The sequence below is a fragment of the Salarias fasciatus genome, chromosome 6 (assembly GCF_902148845.1).
Source record: "Salarias fasciatus chromosome 6, fSalaFa1.1, whole genome shotgun sequence".
Classification (NCBI taxonomy): domain Eukaryota; kingdom Metazoa; phylum Chordata; class Actinopteri; order Blenniiformes; family Blenniidae; genus Salarias; species Salarias fasciatus.
The window spans coordinates 2,607,431-2,628,631 of record NC_043750.1 but is presented as its reverse complement, the minus strand read 5'-3'; the positions used below and the strand labels follow the sequence as shown (position 1 = coordinate 2,628,631).

Genomic DNA, 21,201 nt, shown 5'->3' with positions numbered 1-21,201 from the left:
TCTCTGGACCACAGTCGGGCCTGAACCTCGGTCTCTGGACCACGGTCAGACCTGAACCTCGGTCTCTGGACCACGGTCAGACCTGAACCTCGGTCTCTGGACCACAGTCGGGCCTGAACCTCGGCCTCTGGACCACAGTCGGGCCTGAACCTCGGTCTCTGGACCACAGTCAGGCCTGAACCTCGGTCTCTGGACCACGGTCAGACCTGAATCTAGGTTTTGGCCCACAGTTCTGTTTGAAGCTTGATTTTTCAGCAGTGACCGGCAGGATCCCCCACAGGAGCAGTCTGTGGGTCCAGCTGTGGGCGGAGCCAGAAGACTTATGGACTGAACCACTGCATGCTGGTCTCAGACAGCCGGGCTCTGATCTGGATCATGGCGCCTCCCGTGCAGCTGTCGCAGCGGTGTGCGTCGGAGCGGCGCTACAGGCCGCACTGCGACTGCTGCCGGTGTCGCCGCACGCTGCACATCTGGCTGAAGGCCTGTCCGCAGCGCGAGCAGCTGTACGGCTTCTCCTGCGTGTGCACGGTGCGGTGGCGCTTCAGGTGGCTGGACGAGATGAAGCTCTTGCCGCACAGCGTGCAGCGGTAGCGCCGCTCGCCGGTGTGGATGAGGAGGTGCACGCGCAGGTTGTTGGGCTGGGCGAAGCCCTTGCCGCAGTGCGGGCAGGCGTAGGGCCGCTCGCCGGTGTGGACCCGGCGGTGCAGCTCCAGGGCGGCGGCGCCGGGGAAGACGCGCCCGCACGCGCCGCACGCCACGGGCTCCTTGGTGGGGCCGGCGCTCCTGTAGGGCCGCCTCAGGCCGGCCGGCGGGGTGGCGGGGGTGGCGGGGGGGGGGGGGGGGAGGAGGGGGGGGCGGCGGCGGCCGTCACGGCGGCCATGTCGAACGAGGCGGCGAACGCAGCCATTTCGTGAGAACCGCCGGCGAAGAGCATGGTCGGGGGGCCGTCCAAACCGTCCGCCGCCTGTGAGGGGAAGGAGGCGGGGGCGTGTCCGGCCTCGGCGCCCCCCAGGCCCAGCTGGGCCACGGCGTACGCCGCGCCGAGATGGCTGACGCGCTCCTGCATCCATGCCATGTCCAGGCCCAGGCTGCCCAAGCGCTCCGGACCGGGCTCGCCGGAGGCCGGGGGGGCCGGCGGCTGGGACGACGGGTGGACCCCTTCTCCCGGAGCATGGTCATCCTGGACCTCCGGCTTCGGCGCGCCGTCGGGACCCGGCGGCTCCGCGCTGCCGCACACCGGCTGGCAGGCTCGACGTTTGGCTCGAGGCCTTCCGGCGAGGTCCACCGTGGAGTCCGAGGGGGAGGGGGGCGGCTGCGAGACGGAGACGCTGGGGTCCGAGACAGAGTCGGTGGACGGGTCTTCTGCACCGGGTTCCAGAGCTGAGACAAGACAGAACCGAGATAACGTCACCAGAAGCCACACCACCGCCATGGCTTAGGCTGAGGTTAGCCTGAAACAACCCCGACCCGAACCTCCTGACCCTAACTTAACCCCTCTAACCCCGACCCTAACCCCTCTAACCCCAACCCTAACCCCTCTAACCCTAACCCCTCTAACCCTAACCTAACCCCTCTAACCCCGACCCCAACCCCTCTAACCCTAACCTAACCCCTCTAACCCCAACCCTAACCCCTCTAACCCCGATCCTAACCCTCTAACCCCGACCCTAACCCCTCTAACCTCGACCCTAACCCCTCTAATCCTGATCCTAACCCCTCTAACCCCAACCCTAACCCCTATAACCCCTATAACCCCGACCCTAACCCCTCTAACCCTAACCCCTCTAACCCTAACCCCGACCCTAACCCCTCTAACCCTAAACTAACCCCTCTAACCCCGATCCGAACCCCTCTAACCCGAACCTAACCCCTCTAACCCCGATCCTAACCCCTCTAACCCTAACCCCTATAACCCCTCTAACCCCGATCCTAACCCTAATTAGGGGATTCCTGAATTGGTCTCTGAGCGCCGGGAGTAGGACCGTTGGAACCGCCTCGGCGAGCTCTACCACATATCAAGTATTGCCATTCTTAACCAGAAAGTGTATTTGGCATTTATTTCCCTAACCATGGGTCCTAGAGAAAAACAGACCGTCTAGGTGAATTCAGGGGATTTTTTACAGTCCTGTGATGTGTCTTTTGACCCTCTAGCACCTTTTTTTTGTTGTTGTTGCAGTACCACCGTTTTACCACCAGGGGGAGCAATTTGTCTGACACTTTCTGGAAGAAAGTTCCACAATTGGTAAATGCTACCACTGTGAGCCGTAGGAACATGCTAGAGAGCTGGGAGTTGGTTTGAACTACAGTTAGGGGATGTGGGCTCCCTTGGCCACCGTTTCTGAGTGCCTAGGACCTTTCTACCAAATCTGGAATTTTCTTCCAGAACTGAAGATTCCGTTTCCGGTTTGCTTCATTCTGAAAACGAGCTCCAACTCAGCTCAGGAAGGACCGAGAGCTCTGGCAATGACTTCAAATGAAAGCTGAGGGCCTCAGCAGTGCAATGGAAGTAGTTTCAAGTGTCTAACTGCAACACTGTGGATTTTGGATAGGGATTCCAGATTTGGTCAAGCCATGACCGATTCTGGAATGTGCTGTAACTGAGCCCAGGAAACACCTGGAGGTGTGGGATTTACTTCAAATGAAAGCTGGGGGGGTCCCTGACAGGTGTGGTATGATGTCATCTCTCTAAACCTGTATAAAAATTTCACCTCATGAATCAGCCCATAGACTGTATGGTGGGATACAGGGGGATGAGTGTTATGTGTCCTGAGGGTCAGTTGGGTCAATTTCCACCATGAATTTTGGGACCCCTTGGGGAGTGGCAACACCCCCAAACACACATCTGTTGGGGTGGTGACTGACTGTTTTGGGTGTTTTTGGGCTGATCCAAACACTTACAGCTTCAATGACACTTTATGGAAAGGGATTCCAGATTTCGTCAACCAATGACACATTCTGGAATCCTCTGTAACTCCTCTCAGGAAGGAGGTAGAAGTGTGGGATTGGCTTCAAATGAAAGCTGAGGGCCTTACAAGTGTAACGGTGGTACATTCAAGTGTCTAATTCCACGTTTAAGGGTCAATGACACTTTATGGAAGGGAATTCCAGATTTTGTCATGCAATGACCGATTCTGGAATCCTCTGCTATAACTCCTCTCAGGAAGGAGCTAGAGGCGTGGGATTGGCTTCAAATGAAAGCTGAGGGCCCTACGAGTGTAATGGTGGTGGTTTCAAGTGTCTAACTCCACGTTTAAGGGTCAAGTGCACATTCTGGAAGGGGATTCCAGATTTCGTCATCCAATGACCGATTCTGGAATCCTCTGCTATAACTCCTCTCAGGAAGGAGGTAAAAGTGTGGGATTGGCTTCAAATGAAAGCTGAGGGCCCTACGAGTGTAATGGTGGTAGTTTCAAGTGTCTAACTTCAATGTTAAGGGTTTTATGGTCAACTCTATGTGTAACCCTAACTCTGTAACCCTACACCCTAACTCTGTAACCCTACAGCCCAAAAATCAGGTATGTTGTGATGACATCTCTCTGACCCCTAAAGAAAAACTTTGACGCTCACCACCATAAGCATGTTCCCCGTGGGATTTGATCCCACAAAAGCTGGGTTGAAAGCCATAGCATTAGACCACTCAGCCACTCAGTGCCATGAAAATTTGCATTTAGAACTTGTACTTATTTTTTAAATTTTGTGTGGAAGGGGAGGGGCCGGGAGGATGACCCTCCTAACCCTAGGGGTCAGAGGTCATTTAACCCTAGTTTCCAAACAATTAGGGCTAGGGTTATGAAAGTTTGATATATGTCTCCCTGGGGGGTCCCTGACAGGTGTGTTGTGGTGTCATCTCTCTACCTCCTGAATAAAAATTTGACCTCAGGAATCAGCCCCCAGTCTATATGGTTGGATCCAGGGGGATGAGCCTTGGGTGTCCTGGGGGTTGGGGGGGTCAATTTCCGACATGAAATTTGGGACCCCTCAGGGAGGGGCAACAACACCGCACACATATCTCTTGAGGGGGTGGCTGTCGGTTTTGGGTGTTTTTGGGTGTTTTGGCTGATCAAACACTTAGGGTTTCAATGTCTCCTTCTGGAATAAAAGTGTAATGGTGTTACTTTCAAGTGTATAACTCCACATTTAAGGGACAATGACACTTTCTGGAAGGGGATTCCAGATTTCGTCATCCAATGACAGATTCTGGAATCTGCTGGGTTAGTGTAAGTTAGTTTAAAAAAACACAGCCTCAGTAACACTAAATTTCCACTGCTCAAGATTCACCACAATAAGCATGTCCCCCGTGCGGTTTGATCCCACAACCTACTGGTTGCAAACCATAGCATTAGACCACTCGGCCACTCAGTGCTATGAATTTTTCACGTTTGGAACTTGTATTTGTTTTTTAAGCTTTGTATGGAGGGGGGGCTGGGATAATGACCCTCCTAACCCGAGGGGTCAAAGGTGATCTAACCCTAGTTCCCAAACGATTAGGGTTAGGGTTATGAAAATTTGATATGTGTCTCCCTGGGGGGTGCCTGACAGTGTGTTGTGGTGTCATTTCTGTAACCCTCGCAGAAAAATTTGACCTCATGAATCAGTGTATAATCTATATGGTTGGATTGGGAGGCTGATGCCCTACTGAGTCTCAGGGGTTTGCAAGCTCTCCCAGGGGTCAAAATTCACACTTTGACCGATCGGCACAAAACTCGGGTATGTTCATCGGGGGTGCCAGGACATCCGCTGTGTGAAGTTTCAGCCCTCTGGGACCCTCCTAACCCTCGGGGTCAAAGGTCATCTAACCCTAGCTCGCAGACAATTAGGGCTAGGGTTATGAAAGTTTGATATGTGTCTCTCTCGGGGGTCCCTGACAGGTGTGTTGTGGTGTTGTCTCTGTAACCCTAGCAGAAAAATTTGACCTCATGAATCACCCCAAAATGTATATGTTTGCATCCGTGGGGATGAGCCCTGGGTGCCCTGAGGGTCGGTTCGGTCAATTTCCACCATGAAATTTGGGACCCTTCGGGGACTGGCAACGACCCCGCACACGTATCTCTCGGGGGGGGGGGTGACTGTCTGTTTTGGGTGTTTTTGGGCTGATCCAGGCACTCAGAGCTTCAATGTAGCTTCTGGAAGGGGATTCCAGATTATGTCAACCAATGACAGATCCTGGAATCTGCTCTAACTCATCTCAGGAAGGAGCTAGAGGGCTGAGATTGGCATCAAATGACAGCTTAGGACCTCAGCAGTGCAATGGTTGTAGTTTAAAGTGTCTACCTGCAATTTTAAAAAAATCGATGTCACATTCTGGAAGGCAATTCCAGATTTTGTCAACCAATGACACATTCTGGAATCTGCTATAACTCCTCTCAGGAAGGAGCTAGAGGTGTGGGATGGGCCTTAAATGAAAGCTGAGGGCCTCAGCAGTGCAATGGTGGTGGTTTCAAGTGTCTACCTGCAATTTCAAGGGTCAAGTGCACATTCTGGAAGGGGATTCCAGATTTTGTCAACCAATGACAGTTTCTGGAATATGCTCTAACTTGGCACAGGAAAGAGCTAGAGGGCTGGGATTGACTTCAGATGATAGCTGAGAGCGTCAGTGGCACAATGGTGGCAGTTTCAAGTGTCTACCTGCAATTTTAAGGGTCAAGTGCACATTCTGGAAGGGGATTCCAGATTTGGTCAAGCAATGACCGAATATGGAATCTGCTCTAACTCTGCTCAGGAAGGAGCTAGAGGGCTGGGATTGACTTCAGATGATAGCGGGGGGGGGGGGGGGGGGGGGGGGGGGGGGGGGGTGGTCCCTGACAGGTGTGTTGTGATGTCATCTCTCTACCCCCTGGATAAAAATTTGACCTCATGAATCAGCCCATAGTCTATGTGGTTGGATCGGTGGGGATGAGCCTTGGGTGTCCTGAGGGTCAGTTCGGTCAATTTCCACCATGAAATTTGGGACCCCTCGGGGACTGGCAACGACCCCGCACACGTATCTCTCGGGGGGGTGACTGTCTGTTTTGAGTGTTTTTGGGCTGATCCAAACACTTTGAGCTTCAAAGACGCAATCTGGAATGGGATTCCAGATCCGGAATGGGATTCCACATTTAGTCAGCCAATGACTGACCCTGGAAACCTCTGTAACACTACTCAGGAAGGAGCTAGAGGACTGGGATGGACTTCAGATGATAGCTGAGGGCCTCAGCAGTGCAATGGTGGTGGTTTCAAGTGTCTACCTGCAATTTTAAGGGTCAAGGATGCATTCTGGAAGGGGATTCCAGATTCGGTCAAGCAATGATAACTCCTCTCAGGAAGGAGCTAGAGGGCTGGGATGGACTTCAGATGATAGCTGAGGGCCTCAGCAGTGCAATGGTGGTGCTTGCAAGTGTCTAACTCCACGTTTAAGGGTCAAAGACGCAATCTGGAAGGGGATTCCAGATTCGGTCAAGCTATGACCGCTTCTGGAATCTGCTATAACTCTGCCCAGGAAGGAGCTAGAGGACTGGGATTGGCTTCAAATGACAGCTGAGGGCCTCAGCAGTGCAATGGTGGTGCTTGCAAGTGTCTAACTCCACGTTTAAGGGTCAAAGACGCAATCTGGAAGGGGATTCCAGATTCGGTCAAGCAATGATAACTCCTCTCAGGAAGGAGCTGGAGGGCTGGGATGGACTTCAGATGATAGCTGAGGGCCTCAGCAGTGCAATGGTGGTGCTTGCAAGTGTCTAACTCCACGTTTAAGGGTCAAGGACGCAATCTGGAAGGGGATTCCAGATTCGGTCAAGCTATGACCGCACCTGGAATCTGCTATAACTCGGCCCAGGAAGGAGCCAGAGGACTGGGATTGACTTCAAATGACAGCTGGGGAGGTCCCTGACAGGTGTGGTGGGGTGTCATCTCTCCAGGACCTCTATAAATGTTTGACTTCATGAATCGGCCCCCGCTCTCTAGCGTTGATCCGGGTTGATGAGCTTTAGGTGTCCTGAGGGTCGGTTGGGTCAATTTCCACCGTAAAATTTGGGACCCCTCGGGGACCGGCAGGACCCCCACCCACACATTTGTGGGGGTCCTGCAGTTAGGGTGGGGGGGCCCTGGGCCTCCACGACATGGAAAAGGGACTTCCTGAGGGATGTGACGCGTTCTGGGTTTCTTGGTTGATTTGACGAAGAGCTGCTTCCTCAGAGGGAACGCTGCTCAGCGCTTCAGAAACCAGCTGTCAGGGTGGAGTCCTCCCTGCACCGGGTCTACCTGTGGAACCAGGTCTACCTGTGGAACCAGGTCTACCTGTGGAACCGGGTCTACCTGTGGACAGGCCGCACTCGGCTCGGATGTTGACCTCCACCTTCAGGTCCAGGTTGCACTCGTCCCGGTCCTCCTCCTCCTGCTTGACCAGCAGCAGTGATTTGGCGTCCTCCTGCCGGGAGACGGTGAGAGACATCCTCAGTCGGCACGTTTCCACGGTCCAGAGATCCCCCTGCTGACGGACCGCAGGTGATCCGCTTCCCTCAGACCAGGATCTAGTTCAGATCCGACTGTACAGGTGGTCTACACCCATCATGCATCTGCTCAGCGTCTCACATAAACAGCTGCTGACAGCGGAGCGGACTGTTCCTGGTTCTGCCAGGCGTTCCCTGGTACGGAGGGACGTGACGACGTGACAGGAAGCAGGAAGCAGGAAGCAGGAAAGTCAAAAATCAGCAGAAGAACCTGAGAAACACTTTTAATAAAAACTCAGAGAACAAACCCTGGAGGAGAGATGGAGGCAGAGCGCTCAGCAGCTGTTCAACAGCTGGGTGGTGGACCAGCAGCAGACCGCCGCCAGCGGACCGCCTCACTCACTGGCAGAGTGAGGGCCCGGGGGGCAGAGCAGAGGGTCGGAGGGAGCAGCAGAGCAGCAGAGCAGCAGCAGCAGAGCAGCAGAGCAGCAGAGCAGCAGAGCAGCAGAGCAGCAGCGCAGCAGAGCAGCAGAGCAGCAGAGCAGCAGCAGAGCAGCAGAGCAGCAGCAGAGCAGCAGCAGAGCAGCAGCAGAGCAGCAGAGCAGCAGCAGAGCAGCAGCAGAGCAGCAGCAGCAGAGCAGCAGCAGAGCAGCAGCAGCAGAAGCAGCAGCAGAAGCAGCAGCAGAAGCAGCAGCAGAAGCAGCAGCAGAAGCAGCAGCAGAAGCAGCAGAAGAAGCAGCAGAGCAGCAGCAGAGCAGCAGCAGCAGAGCAGCAGCAGCAGAGCAGCAGCAGAGCAGCAGAGCAGCAGCAGAGCAGCAGCAGCAGAGCAGCAGCAGAGCAGCAGCAGCAGAGCAGCAGCAGAGCAGCAGAGCAGCAGCAGAGCAGCAGCAGCAGAGCAGCAGCAGCAGAGCAGCAGCAGAGCAGCAGAGCAGCAGCAGAGCAGCAGAGCAGCAGAGCAGCAGAGCAGCAGCAGAGCAGCAGCAGCAGAGCAGCAGCAGAGCAGCAGCAGCAGAGCAGCAGAGCAGCAGAGCAGCAGCAGAGCAGCAGCAGAGCAGCAGAGCAGCAGCAGAGCAGCAGCAACAGAGCAGCAGCAGAGCAGCAGAGCAGCAGAGCAGCAGAGCAGCAGCAGAGCAGCAGCAGAGCAGCAGAGCAGCAGAGCAGCAGCAGAGCAGCAGAGCAGCAGAGCAGCAGAGGGCTGCAGGGCCGCGGGGCTTATAGAGATGTTGGAAGACTCTGAGCAGATCCAGCAGGTAAAAACACTCCATGAAGACTGCTGGCCGCTCAGCTGAAGACCAGAATCTGAACCCGGGAGACCTGAGGACCATGTCTCAGACCTGGGAGGACGCCGGACAATCGGCTTCAGCCGGGACCTCGGTAAACCAGGACCGAGCTCGGCTCGCTGCTCATCCTGTCCATGTTTACAAATGAGTTTGATGCCAGTGTTTCTGCAGCTGTATTCTTGGAGCAGCTGAACTGGCGGCGCATCAGGTCACTGTGACACTTGTTCCTGAGACACCTGCACCAAGGGTCTAAGATGTCCCAGTGTTTCCCCTGCCATTATATTAGGGGGGCGCCCCGCCCCCCCAGAAGGTCAAGTTAAATTAAAATAATGTTACTTTTTTTACACGAAAACTTAAGTTTTCCTGCATAAAGGCCGCTCCACATGCTGTCCTCACACGAGACGCGCCGCTGCAAACTAGTGTTTGTGTGTGTGGTCACTGTGGGGGGGGTAGTCAGCTGCAGCTGCAGCGAGTGCCGTACAGGGGAACGCACTGAGGGCGGAAGCGCCGTGCACGGAGTTTCTGATGGCCTCCATGTTCACCTTTCTGCCTGCCGCACACAACACGCAGGGCGGCGCCGCTCGCGCTCTGCAGCGCCCGCTCCGCTTCGTTCTATTTTTCACGTGAGCCGCGAGCGCCGAGAGCGCCGAGAGCACCAAGAGCGCCAAGAGCGCCAATTGTCAAGCTGGATCCAGCAGATCGGACCAGACAGGAAGTCGGAAACAGAAAAGGCAAGAGAATCCGCTCAGTTTTCAAAATAAAATAAATTAAATGACGATTAGTTACGGTGTTGCTGTCCGTCTGTCACTGGGTCTAATCACAAGAGATGTGGACACACACGTACGCACACACACACACACACACACACACACACACACACACACACTCAGCGACAGAGATTCACGTGATTCAGAAAAAAGAGGACAGGAGGAGAAAAAGTCTCTCCACAGGTCACCAGAACACACAGCGAGACAGAGGAAAACCGAGAGCAGCGGGATCCAGGGGGACCCAGCCGAGAGCAGCCAGATCCAGCTGGATCCAGCCGAGAGCAGCAGGATCCAGCTGGATCCAGCCGAGAGCAGCCGGATCCAGCTGGATCCAGCCGAGAGCAGCCGGATCCAGCTGGATCCAGCCGAGAGCAGCGGGATCCAGCCGAGAGCAGCCGGATCCAGCTGGATCCAGCCGAGAGCAGCGGATCCAGCTGGATCCAGCCGAGAGCAGCCGGATCCAGCTGGATCCAGCCGAGAGCAGCCGGATCCAGCTGAATCCAGCCGAGAGCAGCCGGATCCAGCTGGATCCAGCCGAGAGCAGCCGGATCCAGCCGAGAGCAGCCGGATCCAGCTGAGAGCAGCCGATGTGACCAGGCGGAGCAGGCAGCAGATACCTCCAATACCAACAGCCAAGCGCCGGCGCTTCCACCTCCAGTGCCTTCCTGGCGTTACTTTCTACAACAAACTACGGCCAAAATATCGAGTTATTTCAGCCATGAAATGAAGAAGCAGAACAAAGTCCACCTGAGATGACAGCGACGCGCCATGGATCAGGATGTCAGCTCTCGGTCGGCAGCTGACATCAAAAGTCCAGCCTCTCTGTCGGGCCCCGCCCAGGAGAACATGGACTAAAGCTCCGTCTCTGAACCATCAGGATCCTTTCGGGGTGAAATCCTGCGGATCTTTCCCTGTGAGGTCCAGCTGAGCATCACATCTGGCTGTACTTAAATAAACGGTAACAATCTGAAGCCAGTCGTTTTGGCGTTCTTCATACCAAGCACAGAATCACAGAACGGGTGGAGTCGGCCGGACGGACGTCTTGTACAATAAAAGTTATTTCATGAGGAACCTGATTGTCTTCAACATGTTTTTATTTTCCCAAAATGATATCTGAAAAATAGTCGTTTTATAATCAGAGTCGTCCTGTATTCAGGCCAATGCGGTAATTCTGTGTGTGTGTGTGTGTGTGTGTGTGTGTGTGTTACCTGCTGAGGGTGGAGGAAGGCTTTGTGTCCAGCAGGGGGGGGGGGCCCAGCAGGGGGCAGACGGTCTTCAGCTCCTGGAAACAACAGACGGGTTTGGTGAGGGCTGAGTGGGACCGGCAGCAGGTTTCCACGGCCGTAACGTCAGACTGGAGGAGAGCCGAGTGTAAATGAGTCAACTAAACACTGAGATCCGCTTCACTCGGACCGCATCGGTCCAGCTGGTCTACGCCGATCCAGAACCCGCTCCGTGTCTCATATAAACGCCACCTGACAGCCGAGCGGATCAAACGGGGATTACCGGTTCTGCCAGGCGTTCCCTGGTACAGAGTGACGTGATGACGTGACAGGAAGCAGGAAGCAGGAAGCAGGAAGCAGGAAGCAGGAGAGTCAAAAACCAGCAGAAAACCGGGCGGTGGTTGAGAAACACTTTAATAAAACCCGGAGAGAACAAACCCTGGAGGAGGTGGAGCCGGGTGTTGAAAGAGCTCAGAGGTAGACTACCAGCGGACCGCCGTCCGGTGTGACGGATGAACTGGTTGCCGTGGTAACCAGTGACGGTTCCTGTAAACATGCTGGAAGCAGCAGATGTTAGAATCAGACTCACTAAAGACTCTGAACTGATGAATTTACTGGACTGTAGAGAACTGGCGTCACCAGAACCTCTACAAGGTTCAGGTTCAACACCTGCTGGTCACCAGTTAACAGGGACACCAGTTCATCTGGAACACCGGGGGGGGGGCGGAGCCCCGAGACACCCCGCTGGGCGGGGCGGGGCTCCCAACTGCATCCATTCAGCCTGGGTCTACCTGGATCCACACAGCCTGGATCCAACTGGATCTATTCAGCCTGGACCTACATAGATCCACTCATCCTGGGTCTACCTGGATCCAGTCAACATGGACCCACTCAGCCTGGATCCACTCAACCCAGATCTACTCAACCTGGATCCACCCAGCGTGGATCCCCGCTGCTCCCTCTGCCAGAGCTGCCCTTGGAGACAAAAAGCTCCCTGCAGTGGGTGGAGGCTGACGGAGACGCCGGCCCTCTGGAGAGGTGGAGGCTGACGGGAGAGGTGGAGGCTGAGGAGAGAGGTGGAGGCTGATGGAGAGAGGTGGAGGCTGAGGAGAGAGGTGGAGGCTGACGGAGAAGCTGACCCTCTGGAGAGGTGGAGGCTGCTCCAGGCACTCCTGCCCCAGTGCCCCACCAGAGAGGGCATTTAGCACTGGGGCAACACCGCCTGGTGCCCGCGGCCTGCAGTGGAGCCAGGGAGGGTGGAGCAGCTGCCCTGAACCGACGCAGAACTGGAACCGGTCCGGTCCGTCTGAAAGGTGCTGGGTCTCGTTGCTCAGTCGCTCACCGACTCTTTTCTCCGTTCTGCGCCCCTGAAGCAGTGCTGTCTCAATGTCTCCTTCTTCTTACCTCCTTTAAGACGAGGGGATTTCAAGTTGGGGAACTTTTGCACTGTTCTGGATTCCAGAACCTTCTCACTGGTTCTGCACGTGCCTTTCAGAAAGCCTTGAAGTACTGTTTACAATATCCACTTTATTTTTGCAAGAATTTGACTACTTCTGTCGTTCTTCTGCACTATACGTGCTCACAAATGACTTATGTTTGCTTTAAGAACAACAACGAGCCGTGCTGAGTGACTACAACGGCCATTCAGAAGCGCCTCCATCACACAGCAGGTTTTACACTGCGACGTTTACACCGCGAAGGGATTCGGTTCCTACCGCGACACGAACGCTGGCTCTGCTGTCCCGCTGCAAAGCTCAGCAGAGGAAGAAAACAGCTGGACGGCTGTCACTCGTTCTGATGTGGAACTGGGGGGGCATCCTGAGTGAGCCTGCCAGCCTGAGCTCAGGGCACGAAGCCCTCGCTCCGCTGGACGGCAGGCTGTGGTGGAGTCCGACCGGGAACCCGCTGGACTCCCAACGTCAAGCTGAACGGGACATTTCTTCAACGCTGAATGTTTTGTGCGCTTTGACAACTTTAATGCAGAGTAGCAGGACTTTCACCCACAGACGGACAGACAGAGGGACAGAGGGACGGACTGAGACAGGGACAGCTCTGTGGACAGACGGACTGAGACAGGGACAGCTCTGTGGACAGATGGACAGCTCTGCTCCCATAACCCTGGACCGCCGCCACAACCGCCACGCCTTCACCTGGACAGAGACGTTCCAGAGAGTCCACTGACCGTCCTTCATGTCTCACACCTGTCCCACTCTAGTCTCTGTTACATGTGATCTGGTTCTGGTCTGGTTCAGGTCTGGTCTCTCAGAAGCCCTGTAGAAAGAGCCGGTCTGCCAAACCCTGAGGTCACAGCAGGAAGAGCCGCTGTCTTCTGGTCCTCACTGTGTGTGCTGCTACACACACACACACACACACACACACACACACACACACACACACACACACACACACACACACACACACACACACACACACACACCAGACGCCTGCCGTGTGAAGAGACATTAGCTGTCAGGAGCCGCGTGTCAGACGTTCCACCACCTGGTGAGGTCGGAGGTCGTCGTGTGATCCGGGCTGAAAGGACCCCTTTGAGCTGGGGTGTCGTCGCCATGGCAACAGTAAACAGACGAGGGTTCATGAAGGTGGTCCCCTCAACATCCTCCACACAATCAGCTAAACCCCGACCAGGGAGGGCACCAGGACCAGGACCAGGACCAGGACCAGGACCAGGACGTCCTGGTGAGACGACGGACTACTGTCCAGTGGACTGTCCCCCTCCCTCTCCTGAGCTGATTCTGATCCAGGTGGGAGGACCCTGAGAAGCGGGTTTCCTCCTGACACCTGTTAGACCGCTCCCTGCCTGCCGGACGGCCGCCGCGGGCCGCGCTCTTCATGTTTACCTTCGGGCGGCCTGAAGTGATGGATCCGTCTGCGCATCTTGCGCTCGTAGCTGCGCACCTTGACGTCCATCTCGCGCAGCTTGTGCCGCAGCGCGTCCTTCTCCGCGTCGCTCCTCTGCCGCTCGCGCTCCATCTGCGCGCGCAGCGCCGCGTAGCCGTCGTCCACGAGCTGGCAGATCTCCGCCGCCGCCGCGTTGGCCAAGCGCCTCGATGATGGAGGGCGATCTGCGCCTGGAGGCCGCCGGGGTCCGCCATCAGCGGGGCCGTGCGGGCCGTGCGGGGCTCCGGGGCTCCGGGGTCGACAGGGCCGCGCGCCGCCGGCCGGATCTGTTGTGGCTCCCAGCCGCTGCTGGCGTCGCCCTCTGATGACGTCACGGTGTTGTTTCTGCCACGGAGCGGTTTCCCGCCGCTGCGTCTCCGCAGCTCTGTGTTCCGGCTCAGCTCAGGTAAACAACGGGGTCAAACATAGAGTCAGGGGACCGACAGGGGCCCCTCAGAGGCTCCTCAGGGTCCGCACTGTATGAACCCGAACCCAAGTTTAAAGACTCTCCTGAGAATGAGACCTACTGTATTCTGACACTTTGAACACCTTCAGCGTTTTGAGACATTTTGTGACTAATATTTTCAAACTAAGATATAAATGTGAGGACAGTCTGACAACTTTACGAGATCTTTACACCTTTCACATGTTCATGTTGTTTTCAGGCTTGATTGAGGTTGAAGTCAGTCTTATGACCTCTTATGACCTCCGCCAGGAGGTCATGGAATCACGTCGGTTTGTTGGTTGGTTGGTTTCAGTGGCGTAGCTGGGATTTATTCCACATGGGTTTTCATGCGATGCCGAGCGGTGCGGTGCTGGCAGGATTCTGCCCGACAAACACACCGCATTACGAGAGCAGCTGCCGAAATGCCATCACAAAGCAGCTAACGGGGATTTGAAGCTGCTGGAGCTTCTGGAGTCCCGCCAACATCCAGGTGTAGGACCCTCCACACTCTTGCAGTTCTGCATGAACCTTCTATTGGACACCCCGGACCGATGCTGGGCTGCAGGAGCGGCTGCAGTGGCCCACAAACACACGAGGACCCGTTTTCAAATCGTCTTGTTCGCTGAAGAACGCCGTGCAGCCCTGGACGGTCCAGCTGGACGGAGCAGTGGACGGAGCAGTGGACGGTCCAGCTGGACGGAGCAGTGGACGGAGCAGTGGACGGTCCAGCTGGACGGAGCAGTGGACGGTCCAGCTGGACAGAGCAGTGGACGGAATTTGGCCACCGTGTCCCAACTGGGCTGCCACGCCAGCAAGGAGGGGGCGGAGTCATGTTTTGGACCAGAATCACGGGGCGAGAGCTGGTCGGGCCCTGCGGGGTCCCTGAGGGTGTGAACAGGACTTCTGCAGAGCCTGCTGAGGTTCTGACTGCCCGCTGTCTGCCACGGTACAAAAGAAGAACCGTGCTGTCCGAAACAAAACCATCTGCATGCAGGACAAGGCAGCATCTCCTGCTGCAGGAAGGCCTCGGGCTCACTGGCTGGAGCTCATGGTGGCCCCGTCCTCCAGGTCCTCCTCCAGGTTCTCCAGGTCCTCCTCCAGGTCCTCCAGGTCCTCCTCCAGGTCCTCCAGGTCCTCCTCCAGGTCCTCCAGGTCCTCCTCCAGGTCCTCCAGGTCCTCCAGGTCCTCCTCCAGGTCCTCCAGGACCACCTCCAGGTCCTCCAGGTCCTCCTCCAGGTCCTCCTCCAGGTCCTCCAGGTCCTCCTCCAGGTCCTCCAGGACCACCTCCAGGTCCTCCAGGTCCTCCTCCAGGTCCTCCAGGACCACCTCCAGGTCCTCCAGGTCCTCCTCCAGGTCCTCCTCCAGGTCCTCCAGGTCCTCCTCCAGGTCCTCCGTCCCACTGAGGATCTCTGGAGCATCAAGCAAAGCTCTGGGGGGGGGACAGTTCAGCTCTGGAGGCTGCTCTGACATCCTGCAGACGTCCAAGCAGAAACTCCATGACCTCACAGCTCAGCGGAGGCAGGAATGGAGCTGCTGTCCAATCAGGTCCTGCGATAAACTGACTCGACCTGTTGAGAAGTTTCTGATTGAAACAGCTTGATTTCAGTAAAGATGACCTCCTAATGTTCACTTCTTTACAAACTAGAAAGTGTCTTGAAACTCTGTTGTGCATAATAATTTGAACAGTGCATTTTAATAGTGATGGCAATCTGAAGCTTTCTGAAGCAGCAAAGCTTTCAACACAATTGTATCGAAAAAAGGTTCATTACTCAAAGCTTTTCAAATCAGAGCCCAACAAGGACCCCTGGTGGTGAAAGTCAAGGAAAGCATGTCATGTGTCAGAGCTGAATGAATGAATGTGATGTTTGAGTAATTACATTTTTTAAATTATTGAATGATATGTCCACATCACTAAAACCTAGTAGAGCTAATATTTTGATGTCAGCATTTCTATTGTTCATAGGCCAACTTGAATAAAGATGGGGATGAAAAAGCAGAGTGTTCATATGTATGACTGAATGTGTTTTAAGTGACCAGTACATTTGCTGTGTCTCACATAACAAGTCAGCAGCAAGCTGACTTATTTGAGACACAGTAATTATTAAGGTAGCATGAGAGATGGTGGAAGTGAATTGACGTTGGCAGATGCTGGCCACAAACTAAACACTGGACCTAGAAAAATAAATTACAAATGAGGGATGTTTTTTAAAGAAGGGATTTGGTCTGACAAAACAATACTTTACATATGACATATTGTTGCAACTGGCAACCAACCACCCCAAATATATTTCAAAGTCTAACATTAACAATGAACAAAATGTAGGCATAACACGTTTGCTCATAACACCATTGTTGGGTGAAATTAAATCAAATCAAAGTGTTCCCAAACTTCAGAACGTCCTCTTTTTGCCACAGGCTCCATATCAAATCTATATTCACTGTCTCTCACTCTCTCTCCACTCACAAACTGCCTCCACAACCCACAAATAGCTGCAGCGCGTTTTGAACCTGTGAAGCAGCAGCTGAAGCGTCACGTGGGTGTGCGCGAATGAAGCTTCAGACGTCACGGATCACGTGATTATCAGGAAACGAATCAAGCTCCGATACAAAGCTCCAGTGAGAAGAGGTTCATTTTTTCAACACATGCTTCGAAGCTTCGGTGTCACGGTTAACATCACTACATTTTAAGTTTTTTATTTCTGAGAAAAATAGTTTTCACTGGGAGGTTTGTTCAGTAACATTTGGATAAAATTTTGACGGCTGATGACTTGAAAATTATGCTGATTGTCATTTACATCAACTGTTCAGAGAATCAGACAAAAATATCATTTGCATAATAATTTGGAACGCGGTTTAGTTACTGCACTTGAAAAGCAGTTTCCCTACTTATTACTTGGACCCCTGGACAAACATCAGCGTGTCACCGCCCAGCTTTAAACACGGTTTTTATTGTTCAATCTGAAACTGTGGGAGAGAAGAAGATCAGTCTGAGGGAGGAAGAGTCAGAACACCAGGAAAACACTCATGTAGAAAACAAAATGAATGGTCGATCAGATCCATAGAACAGCTCTGATGACTTTATCCTGTAAAGATGTGACGCTTTAAATCTGCAGAAACGATCCTTCTCCCCTTGGTGACCCAGCAGATCCCAGAGAGAGCATCGCCCTGCAGGACCTTCTCTCCTCCGTCTGCAGACACGAATCCCTTTTAGAAACTCCATTTCTCCAAAAGTCTTCATTTCAAGAACAGACGAACTTCCATGACAGTTTAAAGTGATGCTAGCTTCAGCTGAATGAAGATCGTGTCGGGTGAAAAACTCTTTATTTCCAGAATTCCAAGATTAAAGTCGAATGTCAGAATTTTAAATACAAAAACGTCACTCTGAGCTCATTCACTCTGAGAGAACATGTAAACCCCGAGCGGCGTGCACAGGGAGAACATGTAAACCCGAGCGGCGTGCACAGGGAGAACATGTAAACCCCGAGCGGCGTGCACAGGGAGAACATGTAAACCCCGAGCGGCGTGCACAGGGAGACATGTAAACCCCGAGCGGCGTGCACAGGGAGACATGTAAACCCCGAGCGGCGTGCACAGGGAGAACATGTAAACCCCGAGCGGCGTGCACAGGGAGACATGTAAACCCCGAGCGGCGTGCACAGGGAGAACATGTAAACCCCGAGCGGCGTGCACAGGGAGAACATGTAAACCCCGAGCGGCGCCCGGACCCTGCAGCCTCTACCGGGCGTGCAGCGCCTGGTGCCGGATCAGGTTGCTGAGGAAGGAGAAGTTCTTGCCGCACTTGGCGCAGTGGAAGCTGCGCTCGCCGGTGTGCACGCTCTGGTGCACCTTGCGGTTGGCGGCGGTGGAGAACTGCTTCCCGCAGTGGGGGCAGGGGAAGGGCCGCTCCCCCGTGTGCACCACCAGGTGGCGCTTCAGGCTGCAGAGCTGCCCGAAGCTCTTGCCGCACTGCGCGCAGCGGTGCGGCTTCTCGCCGGCGTGCGCGCGCTCGTGGATGCGTAGCTGGCACTGGTGGGCGTAGCGGCGCGAGCAGAAGGTGCAGGCGTGGGGAAGGGGGGGTGGCGGCGGCTCGTCCTGACCCGCCCCGTGCCCGGAAGGCTCCCGGCGCTGATGTCGGGAGGCCGCCGTTCCCACGGCAACGGGCAGCACACTGAAGCCGCCGTACTGGACGACCGCTTCAAACTCGGCGTCGCCCGGAGGCTCGCCCGGCGGCGGGCGGAGCCCAGGAGCCGCTCCGTCGACCGGCCGCGGCGATCCGGCCCCGACGGGCCCGCGCTGCCGAGGACCCTCGGAGCCAAAACCCGGCGCCGTGCTGACGGTGGAACAGGGGGGCTGCCGGGGATCACCTGAGGAGGAAAGAGTGACGTTAGAAAGGCTGCCACCAGGGGGCGCTGTGGACCACAAGGGTGCAGCTCACTGCAGCCTGGAGCCTCACCTGGCTACCCACAGCAGCTTCACCTGGAGGTGTCAACCATGGGCGGTACAAAAAGATGGGCGGAGCTAATGCAGTGTCCCCCCCCCAGGCGTTCTCATTGGCTGTATATGAAGTTGGGCGGGGCTAACATGACGTCCTCCACAGCGTTCTTATTGGCTGTCTATAAAGGTGGGCGGGGCTAACGTGACGTCCTCCACAGCGTTCTTATTGGCTGTCTATAAAGGTGGGCGGGGCTAACGTTCTGAAGCTTCCAGCAGGTCTGGACTCTGTAAACCAGGTGTCATGTGATTGGTCCAGCCTGTCACATGACCGCATCACATGGACAGAGAGCTGTGATTGGCTGATTTAAGCCAAACTTTAACCCCTGAATTCAAATCAACAGATGACTGATGTGAATCAGAGTCTGGTCCAGAAGAACCTGAGACAGAGACCAGAACCTGGTCTGGAACCAGGCGGTTTTTTGGTTTATTTGCACTGTGAAATCCAGCTTTTTGAATGGGTTCTAATGGGTTCTAATGGGTTCTAATGGGTTCTAATGGGTTCCAATGAGACTCTGGCTCTTTTTGAAACCAGCATCATCGCCCCCTCCTGGAAATTCCCTGGAATTACGGCTTTTCTGCACCTCTGTACTGGACTCATGTTTCCGGACTGGGCGCTGGGGTTTGTGTAAACGTCAGATGAACGCCCGACTCCTCCATCGGCGTGGGTACCTTGGTTCTGGCCCGTTCTCTGGTCCAGTCTGCTCGGGCCTGTGGCGCTCTGCAGAGTCTGGAAAGAGGACAGAGGTGTTCAGGAGACACCCGGTCCATGAGACCCACATCGGCCCTCCTGAAGGGGGCAGGGCCAGCAGACGGGCTCCAGCCGGGTAGTTCTACTGAGTCCCAGTCGGGGCTGTCCACACTCCAACGTCACAACGCTCAGATGACCCTGTCTTTGGCACATGAAGACTCAAGAAGATGAAGTCTGACTGTATTATCTGGTGATCCATACAAACGTGAACAGAGGACGCAGTGTCAATGATCTGGGGTTAGAATGAACTGTTCTTTCTCGTGCCGAGACTGAACACCACCTGTGAGTACGTCTGGAGTTCGACTGTCCTGTCATGACTTCATACAAAATCCTTCACTCGTCTAAAGTGCATCCTGATTAGATCACATTTCTCCTAGTAGAATTAAAAAATAAGGCAAAACCCACCCGTTTTTATTCTGAAGTATGTTTTATTTTGAACACATTTTATCTACCTTCCTTCCAGCACCGACGTTCTTCTGTTCAGCTTGATCTGGGACTCCTGCGGAGTCTTCTGCAGCGGTGCCAGAACATGACCGGAACTGGAGCAGCCCGGCGGCCGGTGTGAGCCCACAAGGTGGATTTAATGAGTCCTGATTAGTGGAGCGGCAGCACCGGGCCAATCCCCACGGTCCCCGCTGACCCGGGACCAGCAGGCTCAGCGGAGATGTCCAGCCTTCCCGTCCCCGGACTCTTCCTCCAGCTCCGTCCATCCTGTCCAGGTCTTCCCCGGGGCCTGTCCAGGGAGGCTCCACCCTCAACAGAAGCTGAGCCTCCTCAGCTGCTCCTCTCCATGTGGAGGAGTTTCTACTCCCAGCTCCTCCCCCTGGTGACGTAGCTCCTCCCCCTGGTGACGTAGCTCCTCCCCCTGGTGATGTAACCCCTCCCCTGGTGGTGTAGCCCCTCCCCTGTCTGGTCCTGGGCTCCTGACCGGAGGTGAATCCAGAGCTTCTTTCAGTCCGTCTTCACCACAACGACCGACGCTGCTCCCACCCTCCTGTCAGCCTCCTCCACCCCCTTCCTCACCTTCCTGCCAAACCTCTCCACCCTGCTCCTCCACCCTTCCTGTCAGCCTCCTCCACCCTTCCTCCACCCTCCTGTCAGCCTCCTCCACCCTTCCTCCACCCTCCTACCATTCCTCCCACCCTCCTGTCAGCTCCTCCACCCTTCCTCCACCCTCCGTCAGGCCTCCTCCACCCTTCCTCCACCCTCCTGCAGCCTCCTCCACCTCCTGTCAGCCTCCTCCACCCTTCCTCCACCCTCCTGTCAGCCTCCTTCCTCACCCTCTTCCTCCACCCGACAGCCCAGAGATGCTTCAACTCCTCCACTTGGGTCAGGGTCTCCTGGAGAGGACAGACCACCGTCTTCTGGTCCAGGACCAGGACCTCGGATCTGGAGGATCTGATCATCCTGTTACTTCACAGTCAGCCCCAGTGCATGATGGTCCGGGTTTGATGAAGCTAACAGGACTACATCATTTGCAAAAAGCAGAGCTGAGCTCTGAAGCTTCCATTTCCCAGAAGCCCCTGCTGGCCTCTGGCAGGGACCCAGGACCCCTCCCATGTTTTCCCGTTCTTCAGAACAAAGAAACCTGAACAGAGCCCTGGCTCTGGTGGCGGTCAGCTGTTTGAAGACAAACCGTCCAGACAGCGGACGGACCGGCGGGACGTCCTGCAGTTCCAGCAGCTGCTCACTAGAGGCGCTGTGGCCTCGACTCTGACTGAAGGAGAAAGCCCGCTCACCGATTGGTGGAAGACCTGCTAGCTAAGCCCGCTGTCCACAAGACTCTATGTCACGTCCTCCCTGTCCCCTGGGCAGTCCCTGTGCTTCACACTGTCCCTGGACTGGACTGGATCCTCAGGCGGACCAGGCCGGGTCCTCAGGTGGACCAGACCGGGTCCTCAGGCGGACCAGACCGGGTCCTCAGG

The 21,201-nt window shown here is 55.2% G+C and overlaps 2 protein-coding genes across 2 annotated transcripts in view; both read right to left on the bottom strand.

Moving 5' to 3' along the window:
• Positions 1 to 776: 776 nt before the first annotated feature.
• LOC115391098 (actin cytoskeleton-regulatory complex protein pan1-like) lies at positions 777 to 15,084 on the bottom strand. Its single transcript, XM_030095202.1, has 5 exons — positions 15,071 to 15,084; positions 13,550 to 13,911; positions 10,677 to 10,750; positions 7,288 to 7,399; positions 777 to 1,380 (listed from the first exon to the last, which is right to left on the bottom strand). Exons 1-5 carry the CDS (start codon positions 15,082 to 15,084, stop codon positions 797 to 799), a joined length of 1,146 nt encoding a protein of 381 aa, XP_029951062.1. The 3' UTR covers positions 777 to 796.
• A 2,254-nt stretch (positions 15,085 to 17,338) lies between these two features.
• LOC115391097 (zinc finger protein 467-like) overlaps positions 17,339 to 21,201 on the bottom strand; it is a 40,465-nt gene continuing 36,602 nt past the window's right edge. The window contains exons 4-6 of the mRNA XM_030095201.1: positions 19,729 to 20,127; positions 19,198 to 19,255; positions 17,339 to 18,398 (exon numbers count right to left, since the gene is read on the bottom strand). Coding sequence (XP_029951061.1) covers positions 17,770 to 18,398; positions 19,198 to 19,255; positions 19,729 to 20,127 — 1,086 coding nt within the window. The 3' untranslated portion in view covers positions 17,339 to 17,769. The remainder of the gene's footprint in view (positions 18,399 to 19,197; positions 19,256 to 19,728; positions 20,128 to 21,201) is intronic.

Bases quoted from the DNA above. Each gene is read 5' to 3' on its own strand.
- LOC115391098 (XM_030095202.1), bottom strand. The intron at 7,400-10,676 runs GTAACACACACA...GTCTCCCGGCAG, and splicing joins CCTTCCTCCACCCTCAGCAG to GAGGACGCCAAATCACTGCT. The intron at 1,381-7,287 runs GTAGACCCGGTT...GTCTTGTCTCAG, and splicing joins CGAGTGCGGCCTGTCCACAG to CTCTGGAACCCGGTGCAGAA.